The sequence below is a fragment of the Phaenicophaeus curvirostris genome, chromosome 3 (assembly GCF_032191515.1).
Source record: "Phaenicophaeus curvirostris isolate KB17595 chromosome 3, BPBGC_Pcur_1.0, whole genome shotgun sequence".
Taxonomy (NCBI): Eukaryota; Metazoa; Chordata; class Aves; order Cuculiformes; family Cuculidae; genus Phaenicophaeus; species Phaenicophaeus curvirostris.
In genome coordinates, this window is record NC_091394.1 from 23,051,247 (window position 1) to 23,069,270 (window position 18,024).

The window sequence follows — 18,024 nt, forward strand, 5'->3', positions numbered from 1 at the left end:
CCGGGTGTTCAACTTGATAAGCACGCTTCGGGTGGATGTCGTGGTTTTTCCATTGTAAAACTTGATTTCACAGAGTATTGGAGAGTTTGGGCTTTTTTGCTGATTGCACCTTATTGCTCTCTACAACTCATTTTTCACAGAAAGGGTCATTGGGCTCTGGCAGAGGCTGCCCAGGGAGGTGGTTGAGTCACCATCCTTGGAGGTCTTTAAATGACAGGTGGATGAGGTGCTGAGGGGCACGGTTTGGTGGTTGGTAGGAATGGTTGGACTAGATGATCCTGGAGGTCTTTTCCAACCTAGTGATTCTGTGATAATGTGGGCAGGAACATAGCAAGAGCAGAGGGACAGTGTGGAGTGCTTACACCATGTCACCCCGAGGAGCTCCCCACAGGGACAGGGAAGGATCCTCCAGGGGCTGGGAGCAGCTCCCATGTCTCAGGGCAGAGCCACCCTTGTGCCACAGAGAGCGTGTAGCCATTTCCACACAGGTAGTGGTTTGTGAATCAGTTTTCCCATGAGGAATCACTGTGCTGCTGTGGAGCGGGGTGGGGGCATCTGTGTATCATGGCTGGGTGTACAGGCAGGGCTGGGCTGGTGAGATGTCCCCCACCTCCAGGAGAGAGGGTCAGACAGGGTCAGGAGGGGCTGGAGGCAAAAGGCAACTCTCAGCTTGCCTCATGCTTTCCTGGAGGAGGAATGAGAACTTTTCCAGGGAAGTTGTGGCTGCATCATCCCTGGAGGTGCTCAAGGCCAGGTTGGAAGGGGCCTTGGGCAGCCTGATCTCCTGGGAGGTGTCCCTGCCCATGGCAGGGGAGTTGGAACTAGACAATCTCTAAGGTCCCTTTAATCCAAAGTATTCTATGATTCTATGGTTCCATGATTCTATGATTCTCCCACATCCACACTCCAACCCTCTCCCCAAATTTGAGTACAAATTGCAACAAGGATAATGGGATTTTTTAAAGGCTTCTTTATTAATTCATACTCTACAACCTCTCTCGATAAATACTGTTGCTCACATTAAAGGTCCTAAATGCTGTTGTTAGCAAACAGAAACTCTCTACAATCTTTGACTTCTCAGCAAGTCTAAGGCACATCACTGACACTACAGCTTCTGCTCACTCCTACCTGATGCCTACTCTATCTCTAATAACCTACAGTGAAGGAGAGGTGAAGAATCCAGTTCTTGGAAGTCCAGCAGCATGGGGGGAGCATCCTGCTAAAGCATGCATGGGCTTTGATCGGTGACTGGCCTCTTACAAGAGGGAATCCAGAGTGATCCAGTTGCTCACATCCGCTATTACGGATGCATCGTTGACTTCAAACAACTGCTCCGCATTGGCAGAATTCAAGAGGAGATCGCTTGTCCCTTCATCACAGAGATGCTGCAGGAGAGAAGTGGCCACAGAGCTTTCGTCCAGGCTCAGGCTCTTCAGGGAGGACTCAGTGAGGACCTGCTCCTGCCCATGGGGACAGACAGAGTGGTGCCCATATGCCATCAATTCCAGGTTGTGCATTTTGAGGCTGACTGGAGGTGTGAGCTCCAGATCCCCAAAAGAGGAGAACTCTCTGTTCAGGTTGGGGTCAGAGTCCCCTTTCAGGGATCCCAGCTGGGTCTGCTCCTCCTGGCTCAGCAAGGCGGAGTTGGAAAGCCAACATGCCTTGGCCATTTGCTTGGGCAAAGGCTGCTTGCACTTGAGACCTGCTTTGCCATCCACTGGATTCCAGTTCTGGTTGCCAGTAAATTCTTCAAACTCTTTCAGAAGCAACTGTGACTCCATGTTGGCAGACAAGACTTTATCGGAGGCACAAGCTGAAGTGGCCAGGGAGGTGCCACGCTGTGCTTCTTGCTGGGCTTTCGCAGTGGAGGCTGGGAGGATCTGCACTGGGCGCATCCTCTGCTTTTTGAAGGCACTGCTCTTGAGCTGCTCAGCATATTGCAGGTCAAGCTTCCAAAAGCCACCTCTCCCTGGCTTGTCCTTCTCTCGAGGTACCTTGATGAAGCGCTTGTTTGAGGAGAGGTTGTGCTGGATGGAGTTCTGGAAAAAAAGAAAAAAATAAAAAGGTGGAACACAGGTCTGCTGGTGCCGCACCTATCTGCGTGGGGAGACTGGTGGAGAAGCACCTTTGCAGCAAGGACGAAGAGGAGGGTCCTTATATAGAATCATAGAATCATAGAATCATAGAATAACCAGGTTGGAAGAGACCCACCGGATCATCGAGTCCAACCATTCCTATCAAACACTAAACCATGCCCCTTAGCACCTCGTCCACCCCTGCCTTAAACACCTCCAGGGAAGGTGAATCAACCACCTCCCTGGGCAGCCTGTTCCACTTCCCAATGACCCTTTCTGTGAAAAGTTTTTTCCTAATGTCCAGCCTAAACCTCCCCTTGCGGAGCTTGAGGCCATTCCCTCTTGTCTTGTCCCCTGTCACTTGGGAGAAGAGACCAGTACCCTCCTCTCTACAACCTCCTTTCAGGTAGTTGTAGAGAGCAATGAGGTCTCTCCTCAGCCTCCTCTTCTCCAGGCTAAACAACCCCAGCTCTCTCAGCCACTCCTCGTAAGACTTGTTCTCCAGCCCCTTCACCAGCTGCAACATGTGGCATCACCATGGTGGACAGCATCATCAGGGCCCTCCTCGCATCCCCAGCTTGACCCACACCTACTGTTAGTGTTGCTGGGAAAGCGGTTTGCTAAAATACAGGCACATGTCTCCCTGCCGCCAGGCTGACACAAACCGGACGGGCAAAACTGGAGAGGCACGGAGGCTGTCCCACCCCAGCCCTGTGTGTCCCCAGAGGTGCCTTCTGGTCCAGAGAAGCTCGGTGTAAACTCACTGCATCCTCATCAGCCACTGCTTAAATGAGGAGGGGGGAAGACTATGGTGGAAGAAAAAGAAAGTAAAAGAGGATTTTCTGCTTTTCCAGCCATATTTCCTGGTGGGTTAATGTATTAATCATTCCTCCCTGCAACAACCTTGTGTACCTCCTGCATCTCTTCCTTCTTTCAATGAACACTTCTAATTAAAAGTGTGGTGAATATCCAGCCATGAGTTTGCAAGAGAAAGTCAAGATTCTGGCACTCAGCTTCTCCAATAGAGTCCCTCCCATAAGTTTCCCAGCACGGGGAGTCTGGGGAACATCTGTGGCCCTGGAGAGGGACCAAGAGCTTCCCCACCTTTCTCTCTGGTGGGCTTCAATAGACTCCAGACACCCACCTGCCCAGGGAGGTAGTGGACAGTTCCTGGGCAGGAGGGTAAGAAAGGTTTAGCTCAGCCCTGCCTGGGTGAGCAGTGGTGCAGTATAGCTGGCACGCTGTGGATTTGGGCTGGGAATAACTAGAGCAGAGGGAGGAGCAACCCAGATGCCTCCTGCCCCACCACATTCTAGAAAGCCACTCATGCTGGAGAGTGTCCTCTGAGATGGAGCAGGGCAGCAAGCTACAGAAAGCTGAAGTGGGAGACAGAGACACCTTCATCCCAGAGCCAAGAGGAGACGCAGGGACCCACAGTTCTTTGGGGACCTTTCCACTCCAAAAATGACCCTGAGCTCTCTCTTACATGATGGAAGCTGTGAAAGGCCCTTCCCAGCCGTAAGGGGAGATGGGGCAGGGCAAGAGGTCTCCAAATGTCCTACCTGCCACACGGGATCAGCTTGATGGAAGTAGCAGAAATTGTCGGTAATCCATTTGTAGATGTCAGAGAGGGTGACATGGGGCTCCTTGCTGGCTTCCATTGCCATGCAGATGAGGGTGGTATAGGAGTAGGGTGGTTTGATGTAGGGGTTGGTCTGGTAGTCAATGCCCTCCGTCAGCTGAGGGTGCATGGACACAACGTGGTGCTCCATAATCTGGCTGGAGGAGGAGATGGGCATGTGGAGAGTGTGGGGCATTTCCATGCACGCTGGGTCAGTGCCCAGGGGTGAGCACGGTGCGGCAAAGCTGGGGATGCCCTGACAGCTGTGGGGGTCTGGGCTGCTGGGGCAGCAGGAGGAGTTGCCCATGCTAGTGCTGATGACAGAGAAGTCCAGCAGCCATGTCAGGCTGGGCAGGCTGTGGTCCACATCATCCGAGTCTCTCCTGCTGCCTTCCTGCCCTCTGTCCTTCCCTGCCTGCTTGTGGCTCAGCCACCCCTCAGCCAGGCTTCATCGGCAGCTTTTGCATTCACAGGGTGTGTCTGAAGCAGAGGGAGGGGACGGGGCAGATCCTGAAATGACAACAGGGAAGGGATGAGGCTCTCTGAGGAGCAGCTGCTCTCTGGCATGTGAGCAAGGCTGGGACTGGGCGCTCCCAGTGCCGCTGAGTGAGATCGATCCCTGGCCTGCTGCACACCAGAGCTGTGACACCTCCCCTGGGTGATCCACCAGCCCCGAACCTTGGGAAAATTCACTCAAACCCCTACATCCCAGTGCCACCCAACCCTCATTGGCCCAGCAAGTCTTGGACTCAGAAATTAAGCAATAAAACAAATTGCTGAGGGTGCACTCAATCTCACTGTCAATATCATTGATGAAGATATTAAATAGCACTGGTCCCAGTACAGACCCCTGAGGGACACAACTTGTCACGGATCTCCATCTGGACTTCAAGTATTTCTGGTTTGACTAGAAGCATCCAGTAGCCTTTTTGAAACAAGAGCAATTCAGTGGAAAAGTCATAATTATAAAAAAATGTTGCTGTTTTCTACTGAAGGCAAAACACAATTGTAAAGAAACTGTATGTCTTTAAATCTAAGATTAAAATTAACAGCAAAATGTTACATCTGTTCATGAAAGAACCTTGGATAAGTACTTTTTAATGGAAACCATCACTGCTTCTTTTACTCTTTTTTTATTTTCTTTGCCCTGAGGAACAGCTTTTATAGTTTATTAATATTGGATTTGTAGTGTGTTTTGGGAAAGCCTCACAAGGCTGTTTCTTTTCTTTATGTGTGCATGTTCTCTAAACTTTTTATATTTAGTGACAGAAAACCCTGAGAGAAAGTCTAATCTATTGGAAGGAATATAGAAATAAAGTACGCATTGAGCAGCTTGCTCTTACCCAAAGACTTCAATGGTCATTTCATTTATCAACCAGTATTGATTGGTTGCAAATGGCTCCCAATATCACGCTCCTATTAATACTAACTATTTCAACCTTGATAACTCAGCCGCTACTGCCTGTGACCTTTAAACCATTTATTGTCCAATATGACTGTTCATAATTCTCTTGGCTTTAAAGAACGCCAGGGAATCCTAACGTCTTTGGAGTTTGGAAGAAAACAATGAATCCCTGAAAGGACAGTCAGGCTCATAATGCATGCTTCTACTGTTTTCTGAAAAAAAATAGGTGATATACATTTTTTTTTCTCATGCTTTGGAAACTCATGGGTTACACCTGTGTCTACAATTCCCACAGTATCTCTGTATTTGGTTCTTTTAAAAGACAAAATACTCCTGAAATTTCATGTGAGATCATACTTCTTATATTTGCCAGCTGGAATATCTATGAAAATATTAGAATATCTGAACTAAAGAGAGTTAGCCAGCATGTATTTTAATCTCTTCTCAGCAACAAAGAGTTTTATTCTGTCTTCTCCTCAATAAGACATACTAAATGACCATTAAAGTAATCCTTAATGTTATCTTGATCCAGGCAATGTCTGACAGAAATTGCATTTGTTCCACATGCAAAGTGTATTATGTACCATTGTAGACTGATGTATTCTGGTTCTGTAAAGCTGTCAGCCTGTCCCTCTGAGCAATGCTTTAAACTTTCTATTCATTTTCACACTTGCCGTATGGTTTTGCTTTTGCATTTTCTCTTTTAAAACTGTTACATATTTTGGAGAGGACAGTAAATGTGCAATCACAGCCTAATTTGGCTGCCTTCTTGATGGATTGTATCTCACTCTTAAAATAATCTGAGTACAATTAAGCACTGGCAAAGAAAGTTAACATTTATGAATTTCAGGGAAAAGTTGTGTGTCTCCTAGCCATACTCTATTCTTGTGTTGGTTTTGACTAGGGTAGAGTTAATTTTCTTTATAACAGCAGGTACGGGGCTATGTTTTGGATTTGTGCTGCGTCAAACAGTGTTAGCAACACTGCATGTTTTAGCTACTGCTGATTAGTGCTTACATGGTGTTAAGGCCTTTTCTGCCTCTCATATCACCCCACCAGTGAGTAGGCTGGGGTGCATAAGAAGCTGGGAGGTTACACAGCTAGGGCAGATGCTTCCCACTGACTAAAGGACTATTCTGTACTATATGACATCATGCTCAGCATGCAAAGCTGGGGGAAGAACAAGGAGGTGGAGGATGTTCTGAGTTATGGTGTTTGTCTTCCCAAGTAATTCTTAGGCGTTATGCAGCCCTGTTTTCCTGGAGATGGCTAAAAGCCTGCCTGCCAATGGGAAGTAGTGAATGCATACCTTGTTTTGCTTTACTTGCTTGTGCAGCTTTTGCTTTCCTTAATTATCTATCTCTATCCTGGTAACTGAAGCAAGAGATTAGAGTTATAAGTCTGTGCCATTTTTTTGCCCACTGCCCTTCTACTGTAGCTGTTTTTCCAAAGGAGAAATTTTAATGACACTGTACTATTCTAATTAGCTAATCTATAACATTTTCCTTTTTCATTAGTCAGGAACAGACCATTCTCATTTGTTTGCTTCACATACAATCATAAGGTTTCACAATAAACACAATTGGATCTCTCCAAACATGGGAACTTACATTTTTTGAGACATTACAGAAGAAATTAAAGTTAAGAAAGTCTGCAAGTTTCATAATAGTATTTGGCTTTTTTTTTGTCCTCCTCATTTAAAGAATAAGTGAGAATTTGGCATATATGAAAATCCCAATTGGAGAAAATAGCACTCTTTTGTATAAAGAAAGGTTTGATGAAATTGAGGCCCTCTTCCTTAGCTGCATAAACATATTATATTCTATGCTACTGCTGAATCTGTAGTATCTTTTTTTTAATAGATGCCTACTGATGTGTTTATGAATGTATTTGAACAAGTGAAACTTTTTTCCATTATATTTATCTAAAGAAGGCCATATATCTAATATAAAATTCTACTTTCTGATAATTTTTCCTTAGTATTCAGTAATATTCAGGTAAGGTTAGATAAACAGAGTAGTTGCAATTCAATGGACGGTCTCCAGCCAAACTTGTTTGTCATATTTTCAGACATTCCCAATAAGCATAGGGTTTAAGGAGGTTTCAGCAAGTAGTAGAAGTCAGGTTCTGGGATTGTCAATATTGACACTAAGAACAGTGTCTAGTGAAATTATTTTTCTTAGATTAATACACTAGACTAGAAAATATTAGATGTCATACAAAGGTTAACATACCATTGATGAGGAATTTCTAGACTGTAAGAATACAAACTGTCTTGCAATTGGGCAGCTCTTATAAATTTCAGTGAAGTCAAGGATAATTTTCTTGGTCTTTTTTATGATTTTCTTAGGCTAGGAACCATGTATGCTTGTTTCTATATGTGTTCTGTAGTAATAGAGAAATCTTTTGTTTCACTGAGAACAAAATTTGGAATAAAGAAACTGAAAAAACAAATATGTGGCAGTAATGTAGAAACCAGAACCACAGATAATAAAATAAAGCTTCTAACACCTATAAAAATTGTAAGATATGTGTTTATTTTTCAGTTATTCACAGATTATACCAGACTCAAGGGAACAACCAGAGGAAAAAAAGGTAGTTATTTGGCTACTGTGCAAATCGTATAGAGATGGGAAAAAACTGCAGCAAGGTGTTGACATTTCTGCTTAGCCTCAAGCTGGAGCAGTTTTTGATTGTTGGTAAGAGTCAAAGAAATATACAGGAGAGGGTGATAAGGAAGCAGAATACTGGAAAAGTTCAAATACTAGTTGACAGTCTACAGTATGGTGTAACAGTAAAAAACGTGCTTGTTATGTTGCTGGACCTTTATCTTAGCACCCTCACTCCTTTGGTGACCCAGATAAAGTGTTAACAGAACATACAGATCAGCTGGTAAATGTGTGAGAACCAACACTGCGTCTATCACTGTCACTGAAAGCAGTGCAGGAGGAAACAGGGTGGGCTTGAGAAGTAGTCTTGGAGACTAGGACTGGAGAATGAGTGAGGCAGTGGCCTTGCCATGATATAGATGTTTGGGATGTTTGTTCCTCAGCTTCAGAGAGCTTTTCCAGTCAAAGCAGCGACAGCTAGCTGACTCAGAATACAGTCCTTACTAAGCTGATATCTACCAGTTTGACAAAAGCTTGTCCTAAAATGCAGTGACTGGGTATAAAAGAGCTAGGAAGAATTTTTTAGAAGAAAGATTGCTCCTGACTCTACATCAGGTATCAGAACAGGACATTTTCAAAGAATATTCAGATGCCTCTGGAGAAAACATCTGACTCAGATGAACCTTTCGTTAATAACTGCACCTGCTTTTATAACAAAAAAATCCAAGGCTAATTATTTTCCTGATAATTGCACAGTCTGCAGTATTGGAATACATAGTTTTGCCTATAATTGCCAAATGCAGAAATGGCCAGGTTTTATTAATTTTATTTATTATTTATAGTGTAAACAATACTCCTACTGTAAAAGATATGTTTATTGCACAATATTACAAAAGATATGATATACAAGTTTATCAGTGTTTTACTTGGACAGCTTTTAAAATATAATAATCGTATATGTTTTTGGCTGTAGTAAAATTTATCATTGTCTTTTATGGGACTAATCCTGATTCTGCCTATGAAAACTATATCATCAAAAATACCCTTCTGAAGAATTGCTTACACTCAGATAAAACTTTCATAAACTGAGATTTTTAAAAAAATCTCCAGGAATATTAACATCATAAAAAACTTCAGTAGTTGTGAATCCATATGAAATTGACCAGTTTCTGAAGATGATACAAATGTGACCTTACTCCTCCAACAAAGGATGATAATTGATACAATAGTATTTTGTCTGGTAACTTCTGCTTGATTGTAAAACACCTTGGAGAAAACATTCATATAGAGATGTCTGAATCTGACATATTTAACATGGAATTCCTCTGCATGCCCATAGCAGCCAGCTAAGATAGGTTACTCAGAAAAGCAGACCCAGGGTTTTGCTCCAAATTATTTTGTAGATCATAGAATGGTTTGAGATGAAAGGGACTTTAAAGATCATCTAGTTCCAATCCCTTGCCATGGGCAGGGACACCTCCCACTAGATCAGGCTGCCAAGGCCCAATGCAACCTGGTCTTGAACATTTCCAGGGAGGGGGCATCCACAACTTCCCTGGGCAGCCTGATCCAGTGCCTCACCACCCTCATTGTGAAGAAATTCCTACTTATGTCTAGTCTAAATCTTCCCCACTCATATTTATAGCCATTCCTCCTAGTCCTATGACTACATGCCTTTCTAAAAAGTCCCTCCCTACCTTTCTTGTACAGAACAGTCCCAGTACAGACCCCCGAGGGACAACACTTTTCTTGGATCTCCATCTGGACATCAAGCCATTGATCACTACTCCCTGAATATGACCGTCCAACCAATTTCTTATCCATGTAACCGTTCACCTATTGAATCCATATCTATCCAATTTAGAGAAAAGACTGTTGGGGGGGACCATATCAAAAGCTTTACAGAAGTCCAGATAGATCACATCATTAGTTTATCCTTATCCACTGCAGTGGTTACCCCATCGCAGAAAGCTACTAGATTGGTCATGTAGGACTTGGCCTTGGTGAAACAAATTAAATCTTTTCTTCATTGTTTTTTTTCTTAGATAAGACTAATCTTTTTTACTAACTATGTAAGAAGCCTGCAAAAAGTAACTGTTTCATCAAGGTGCACAAAATTGAAAGTTATAAAACTCCTGGTCAAAAAAAGAAAAATGTGAAAGCGCAATTACACCATGGCAATTGCCACAACAGATTTTGTTATGGAAGACACAGATGACAGCTGTTGTATTTTCAATACACCTAAATATTATTGTATCATTTTTGCTGTTCTTCAGTTTAGCAAGTGAAAATCTTGAAAGGATCTGTTTCTTAAAGTATACCACAGACACCTCCAAGTGTTTGACATAGCAAGAAAAAATAGAAATACCACTAATATAAGTCATTTTATTTGAATATTTAAAATTCTAAGTTATGTTCGTAAATGGTTTTCAAAATAGTCAAGCATAATTCTTCATTCAGTCCTGCAGTGAACTGATACTTGTAAGTTTCCTTCCCCAAATGAGGAATTGTCTTTTAAAATATTTAAAATTTCATTTAAATAAATAGTACATTTTCTTGTAGTAATGATTTATTATTAGTTTGCACTGGTGGATCTGCAGATATACCTTCAAGAATCCATTTTATCTACATATCAAGAAAAGCATTCTGATTTTTCTTATGTGTTCTGATTGCTTTTCCTAGCTATCCCTTGAAGAGTTATGATGTGTTTGCACTTACTGCTAGAATAAATGTTTTCTGATTTACAGACAGTACTGAAGAGCCCTACTGCACTTCTGTTGCTTTAATTTCATCACTATAGCTAGCACTTTTTGTCTTTTCTCTTACTGAAAAGTGTATTGAACTGAAAATGGCAGCATAAACAAACATTGGTGTGTCAGTGTTATGAACGTGTACACTGTCTTGTCAGCTCCAACACAATTCTTAACATTTTTGCTGTCATTTAATTTACATTCTTTTAAAGTAACCCAGGTGGGAAGGCTGAATTCCTTCATCTCATGGACAGTGTGCACAAAACAGTGGATGCTGTCAACATACTGCAGTCAACAGGGAAGGCAGAGAAAATGGAGTTGAGACATAGTGCTGCCCTGACCCAAATGATAAACCAAGCACGGCTAAACTAGCATCGTAATTTTTACCACTAGAGATCAATAGCAAATTTACTACCGGCCCAGATCAAGAGTAAATCTGTAAGGAAATTCCAGCCACAGTTCTTCCCTTGTTTCGCTTTCAAGGCAGCACAGCTACACACAGACAATTTAGAGCAGGTTCGCTGCCATAGTCTTAGACTGATCATGCTTGGAGGAGAAGGAAAAAAAAAAAAGAAAAAAGAAAGGGCTTGCCTTCTCTTTCTGAGATAACTTACCAAAATGAAATGAAGAGAAATGTTAATAAGCTAACTGTGGCTTTTTTGTACTTTGACCCTCAGTACATGTAAAGCTCAAATTATTTGTTTTTATGGCTTAAACATTCTCGCTGAATGTGCCTGAGGCTTTTGGCCCGTTTGCACTTTAACTGCCCCAGTAGCTCAAATATGTGGAATGTGCCATTAAAGAAGGGAGAGGTCTGGCTTTGTGCTTTGAGAGTAGGGGAAAATCTGCTGAATCACCTTATCCAGGCTGGGAAGCCTCATTGGGTTTGTGTGTCTAAAGGGTTCAACCAGTGGTTAACATGGAAAGAGGTCTTTTCAACTGTGAGTGACCCCACAGCCTGATTGCACTTGCACAACCAGAGGGTTCAAGCAGTGTCTATCCTGGGGAATAGTCCTTTATTTAAAAGGCAAGTGACCCCTTAGCCCCCAGATCCAGTCTTGGGGTCTTCCAGAAAAGACTACTATGCCTATGCCATCTCCTGGACTGTTCAAGTAGGGATACTGCACAGGTATGCTAAAACCCCTCCTCTGTGTAATAAGGGACAGAATTTTGTCAAAAAATATGTGCTAAAAAAGCACTTGTAAACACACTCATTTGGACTATGACTGAGTTTTAAAGACCACAAGCTGAACCCAGAATTGGATCCTATTTTTGTGCTATTTGGGGTTTTTTTCCCCTTTATTTTCTCTTTTTCTACTCTCTCTCTCTGTTATTACTTTCTCTTCAAAACCTACTTCTTGGCACTTTTGGGCAACTCTGCCTTTATGTGGGCTACTATTACTTTCTGTAAAAATCTTTTGCTAAGGACAAGAGCGAATGGCCTCAAGCTCCACCAGGGAAGGTTCAGGCTTGACATCAGGAAAAAATATTTCACAGAAAGGGTCACTGAGCACTGGAACAGGCTGCCCAGGGAGGTGATTGAGTCACCTTCCCTGGAGGTGTTTAAAAGATGGGTGGATGAGGTGCTGAGGGATGTGGTTTAGTGATTGATGGGAGTGGTTGGACTTCATGATCCAGTGGGTCCATTCCAACCTACTAATTCTGTGATGATTTTTGTAAGTTTTTATAACTTTTACTGTGTTGAAAGTTAAGATTGGAATTTTGAGAAAAATCTCTAAAGTGATTGTGTTCACGTTCTTTGTTGCCACAAAGACTCAAAATGATCCCCCCACTCTGCAGGGCAGGTAGGTTGGGGTTGGGTTGTTACACTGTGCAACTTGAATAACCCAGAAGTGTCATGGGAAAATTGTTTGAAGGAGAGATTTCTTCATGCCTTTGTAACTGTTCTAATATGACATCATTCTGACTTTTAAATCTCTTTGACTTCACTACGACCAAATGTAATTACGCTGTTTCTCTGTAATATTTGGGTTTGAATATTACTGAAAACTGATGCAAAATAGCATCAATCTAGATCCTTTTAAATTGACTAAAAGTGAAAACAATTAAGTTCTCTTTAAAGGAAAAACTTTAGGTTCACTTTTTTCTCTTCCTTTGTTTCCCTTTATCCCTCCATACCCTTTGGCAGGACCTGTACTGAATTAATAAAATGTTTTCAGTTAATAGAAGCTCAGTATTTGAAAATTAACTTCATTTTACTTTTGCATTGCACAGTGATCTGGGGTGGAGTTGGTTAACACTCTGTATCAACTGCATGCCAAAATTTCTATGTGAGCAAAAGTCACAAGGCATAAACCTCATACCTTGAGAAGAAGAGATTAAATGTTTTAGTGAAGCTGAATTCTGAGGTGACTTACTAAACAATCCAGAAGAGTTCTTGAATTTTATTTACTTGCTCTTAAGGTCAAGTATTTAGACAGGTCTGCATAGTCTGCCACACCACAGACCCATCATTGGACAAATGAAAGAACTCTGACATCAACTCTAGCTCCTATATAGGATATCAGGCTTGGTTTTCTTTGGCTTTCTTTTAATATTTGGGCTTTTTAATGTTCAGTCTTAGTAAACACTTATTGTCTGCCTCATCTTTGATTGCTAAATGCCTGTCTCTTTTTTCTTGCCCATGCCAAACAGATTTCAACTGTTGGATGAAAAACACAATAAAAGCCCCCACATATTAAGAGTATGGTGCAGAAATACATGATCAATAAACAGCACAACTCATTTGACTTCAGAAATTCAGTGTCTGCACTTTATAAAGTTTATACTTCAAAGAAAATTTTGTGCCTTTGGGCGAACTTACTAAAGTCTAGAATTTCCCCTATTACTCTATTAGCTGACTTTTCCTTTGGTTGATATTTTGGGACGAGGGAAAATTATTTAAAATACATATTACAATATCAAACAGAATGTCCTTAGGCTACTGTTATTTAACTTCAAATTTTGCCATTCTCATGTGCCCATCAAGACATACAGTATTCAGCTTTTTCTTCATTAACTTCTGATTCTTTGAAGTTTCACTTTGCAGGACTGTGAAGATACCTTAACGTGATAATCATTATTATGTTCACAAAGGTGGAACTGTTGATTACAATGACAACCCAAAGGGAAATTTTTGCTTGTTTCTACAGCAAAAAATTATGAGAGCACCAGGTTGGAATAAGTTTTCTTATTTACATGCTTATTTGTAATGCACCAATGTTAACCAAATTATTGTGTGGATCTTACTGGGCTAATGCAGTAAGTTCTATTAGATGAGAAAGAGAAAACCAATCTACCATCTTTTGTCTTCTTGTGATTGCTAGTCACTCTATCCTCTGCTATCTCTTTTCCAGGCTGAAAAGTACATCCCACTTAGCCATTCCTGATGCGAAAATATTCTGTACTTTTGATGCCCTGGACTTCTCTGAACTTATAGTTCTATTGCACAATTTTTTAGATGGTACCAAGCTGCATGAGGTATTCAAAAAGCAGATGAAATGAAGATTTATTATAAGGTATAATTATATTTCTTTCCCCTCTGCTTTTTGAAATAGTTTTTGATTTGGTATTTTTGATCGACCCCAAACAGTAAGTTGACATTTCTCATAGAGCTCTATATTATAATCATAAAATAACATTTCCAAGCTGTTCTCAGGGGGTTTATTCTGTGTGAAGGAAACACTTTTTTCCCCCCCACACGGTCATTTCTTCATATATGATGACTTTTACTTGAGATTTTATTGTCTAGTCTTACACTTCATAAATCTCTCACCTCAAGTTGTGCATACTTGTTCTCATCCTTTCTATTCTGAAAAAAAATTATTTCAGTAGTAAACTCTCTCACTCCATTCCTCACCCTGTTTTCTATGTGTTAAGCAGAACAAACCCAAGTGAAAATCCCCCAGTGACCCTTCTCCTCTCCTGATTTTTGCACCCCTAACTTCTAATCAATTATTTATCTGTTCAGTGACACTTCTTTTCAGATAGCTGTTTAGTCCCCTTCAAAAGCTCTGGCGAGCAACCTGTGAAGGTTTTTAGAAGTCCAGGTAGACTGTGTGAAATGGATGATACTTGCTCCTGCAGCTGTTCACCTGTTCAGAGAATTCTAGTAGGTCCGTTAGGGTGACTAACTTTCACAAAAGTCGTAGTGAGTCTCCATTATGATCATTTTCATAGCACCTCCTAAAGATCTGAGCAAGATGGTGTATGTTTCTCAAGACCAAGTGTATGGTTTAATCTGATCTCTTTAATCTAAATTCTCCCTAAAAAGGTATTGCTGTTATCTAATAACATGATCTTTTGGTTGTATTTATTATGATATATGATCAGTCTTCTTCTTTATTATTACAGTTTCTTTATCTCCCTACAGCAAGAATTACTGCCTTTTTCAGGTGGGCAGTAAAGAATAGTTGGTATTGTACTGTTCCCATTTAAGCTCAGAATTTCAGTCCATGTGAGCTGCTTGTTGACTTCTTAGTTTGTTCACTTGATTTGATTCTAACCTCTATATTAAAATGTAACAAATATGTTCAACATATTTCTAATCTTTATTTAGACACATAATATAATCCTGTGGCAATTAAGTATGTCTTTAAGCAGGGTGTTGATTCAGATCACCAGGGTGACATCTTAGTATGCAAAGAAGGAAAAACTGGTGATCGTGATGATTATTGCTGCTACTCACTTTATAATAATTCAGCCATTGTCACATTTGTCCCAATATGCTGGTTTAGCCCCTTTTTTTGTTAGCTAAGCAAGAAATGGTTTCTCTCTCACACACTTCTTCCCTAATCCCACCAGGAAGGGGAATCAGAAAATAAAAGGTGACCTGAAGGTTGAAATAGGAAACAATTTTAATAAAGCAATAAACCCCTAGCATTAATACTAATAATATAAAATAAACAAAATAAATATTTAAGATTCTCAGAATATATGCTACAAGCAATGACACCACTGCCCTGCCAGTTACTTGAATACTGTGTTCAGTTCTGGGTCCCTCGCTACAAGAAGGATGTTGAGGCTCTGGAGCGTGTCCAGAGAAGAGCAATGAAGCTGATGAAGGGGCTGGAGAACAAATCTTATGAGAAGCTGCTAAAGGAACTGGGGTTGTTTAGCCTTGAGTTGCTCTCTACAACTATCTGAAAGGAGGTTGTAGAGAGGAGGCAGCTGGCTTCTTCTCCCAGGTGACAGGGGACAGGACAAGAGGGAATGGCCTCAAGGTGTGCCAAGGGGGGTTCAGACTGGATATCAGGAAAATATTTTTCACATAAAGGATCATTGGGCACTGGAACAGGCTGTCCAGGGAGATGGTTGAGTCATCTTCCCTGGAGGTGTATAAAAGACGCGTAAAAGAGGTGCTCAGGGACATAGTTTAGTGGCAGACAGGAATGGTTGAACTCAATGATCCAAGAGGTCTTTTCCAACCTTGTGATTCTGTGATTCTATGTTGCAGTCATTGTGGAGTGATCTTGCAAACTGAACTCAGAGTAGCAGATGGAATTAGCAGCATGACGAGCAGGTCCTTAAGCGACAGCACCCATTGAGAAGAAGGTCCATCCAAATAAAGTTTCTCACTTGTATAGGTAATGTGACAGTGGTATGGAATAATTCTTTGATCGGTGTTGTTTAGCTGTCTAAGATCTCTTTCTCTCAGTCTTATGCACGTGGGTACTTTGAAGCTGCAAATATCCTTGGGTTCCACGGAAACAACATTCCATGGCTGACTGAAAATTTAAAGTATAATGTCTTAGCACTTTTATTCTCACACTAAACCTGGTGCTTTTGCTACTTAGAATACACTTAGAAATGCAATATTCTGAGAAGAAAAATTATTCTATCCCAGCTGAAACTAAGACAACCAGAATGTTAGAAAATAATTATTTCTCACCATTTAAAGTTCTCAGCTTTTTTCTTCTCCAGTAGCACCTATCACCTAACTAAAATCAATTCTTGAAGCAAAGATGATCTATCTTTGCTGTTGACAATATGAGACTGATGGACCCAAACTAAAATTTTTGACCTAGTCACAACTTCTCAGGTTGTTCATCCAACCAAAGTCCTATATTCCAGTGCTCGGTTCCCGTACTTACTTACATATATTACACTTATTCAGTGGCTGGTAAGTACAAGATGTGGAAGCATTCTTTGAAGCAGATACATTTTCCCTTTTATGGTGGAGATGTTGTCATCAGCAGTCCACAGAGTTGTGTTCTCTCTTGATTGTTTCTCTTTCTTCTGTGTGCTTGGAAATGATTGGAGCCACTATCCTTATGCATGGTGCCAATACCAGTGTTGTCATCATACTGTGATTTTGCTTTGAATACTTTTTCTAAATGGAGTCTGTGAAGGACTTAGGTGGAGGCCTACTTTGTGCAATTTCAATTTTACTTATGCCTAATAATCTCAGAACAGCCAAAGTAGCGTGATCTTCAATACATCCAGTAGTGCAGGTTCGGTTGCTTGTGTAATTAATGCAAATAGAGGCAGCAATGGCTTTAAAAGCACTTAAGATTTCAGGTGAGGATTCTGCAGGGTTTTGTTGGGGTTTGGTTTAGTGGGTTTTTTTCCCCCTTTGGACATTCTCTAAACCCCCCAATAATACCTATTGGAACTTGCTCCTGTTATTCATGAATTAAATTTAAACTTAGCCTTCAGTCTCCTCTTTAACTGATTGTTTGATTTAAAGCTTGTATCTTTTCTCAGAATGGCAAGTCACATACTGTGATCTCCTAAGGGCGAAATTTCTCCAAATATTTACAAAGGCATAAACGTGTATTTGTATATATTCTTGTAATTTCCTGACTAACTGCAGATGAAGCAAATTCCCACAGTACCTGAAATTACAGTGTAAGTGTAGAAAGCAGATCATAGCCACATCAAGATGGAACAGAATCATTCCGTTTTATTTTGTATCATCTCTTAGGGTTTCCATAATGAATTGTCATCTTCATTGTTCCAAATACTTTTCAAATTGCTTGTAATGCAAGATATATTTTGGTGACTTTCAACATTCTCTAAACTACAGTGGTCCATTTAAAATCTCTAGGTCTCAGAGGTCTTTCTGTATTCTGTATTGTAGTATTTTAAGTAAGTAAGATAGTTTTGAGAAAAGCCAGAAAAGAAATACATTCTCCAGAAGTATGAATGACTGAATTTGAGAACAGTCTTATTAAGAATGAAAGCGATCAGGAATATATTAATGTGCTTGCTCTGAGGAAATACTTGTTTCTAGTTATTTTTTTAAGATTTTTTTTTTAATGTATTTGAGAAGAAGAAGGTAAATCTGTAGGATCCTTTTCAACAATTTCTTCTCTGTTCTCTCAGGGATCACATAGAAAATGGACGAGCTTACACGTTAATATTTTGCTAAATCTGTGTCAAAATCAGAGCCCATCTTAAATGCACAATCCACATTTCTTTCCTTACAGAATACAACAAAAGACTTTATCCATTTTCCAGATTTTCCTGGTCTGGAATAAACAGGATTTTCAAAATCATGTCTTAACATCAGTAGGGTCTCAAGGAAGCACAATTTCAAGTTTTGTCTATGGCTTGGCTTTTA

General features: G+C 40.9%; 1 protein-coding gene across 1 annotated transcript; it reads right to left on the reverse strand.

Moving 5' to 3' along the window:
* Window positions 1-1,256: 1,256 nt before the first annotated feature.
* Window positions 1,257-3,898, reverse strand: LOC138718665 (forkhead box protein J1-B-like). Its single transcript, XM_069853166.1, has 2 exons — window positions 3,638-3,898; window positions 1,257-2,039 (listed from the first exon to the last, which is right to left on the reverse strand). The coding sequence occupies exons 1-2, from the start codon at window positions 3,896-3,898 to the stop codon at window positions 1,257-1,259; spliced, it is 1,044 nt and encodes a 347-aa protein (XP_069709267.1).
* Between the last annotated feature and the right edge of the window lie 14,126 nt (window positions 3,899-18,024).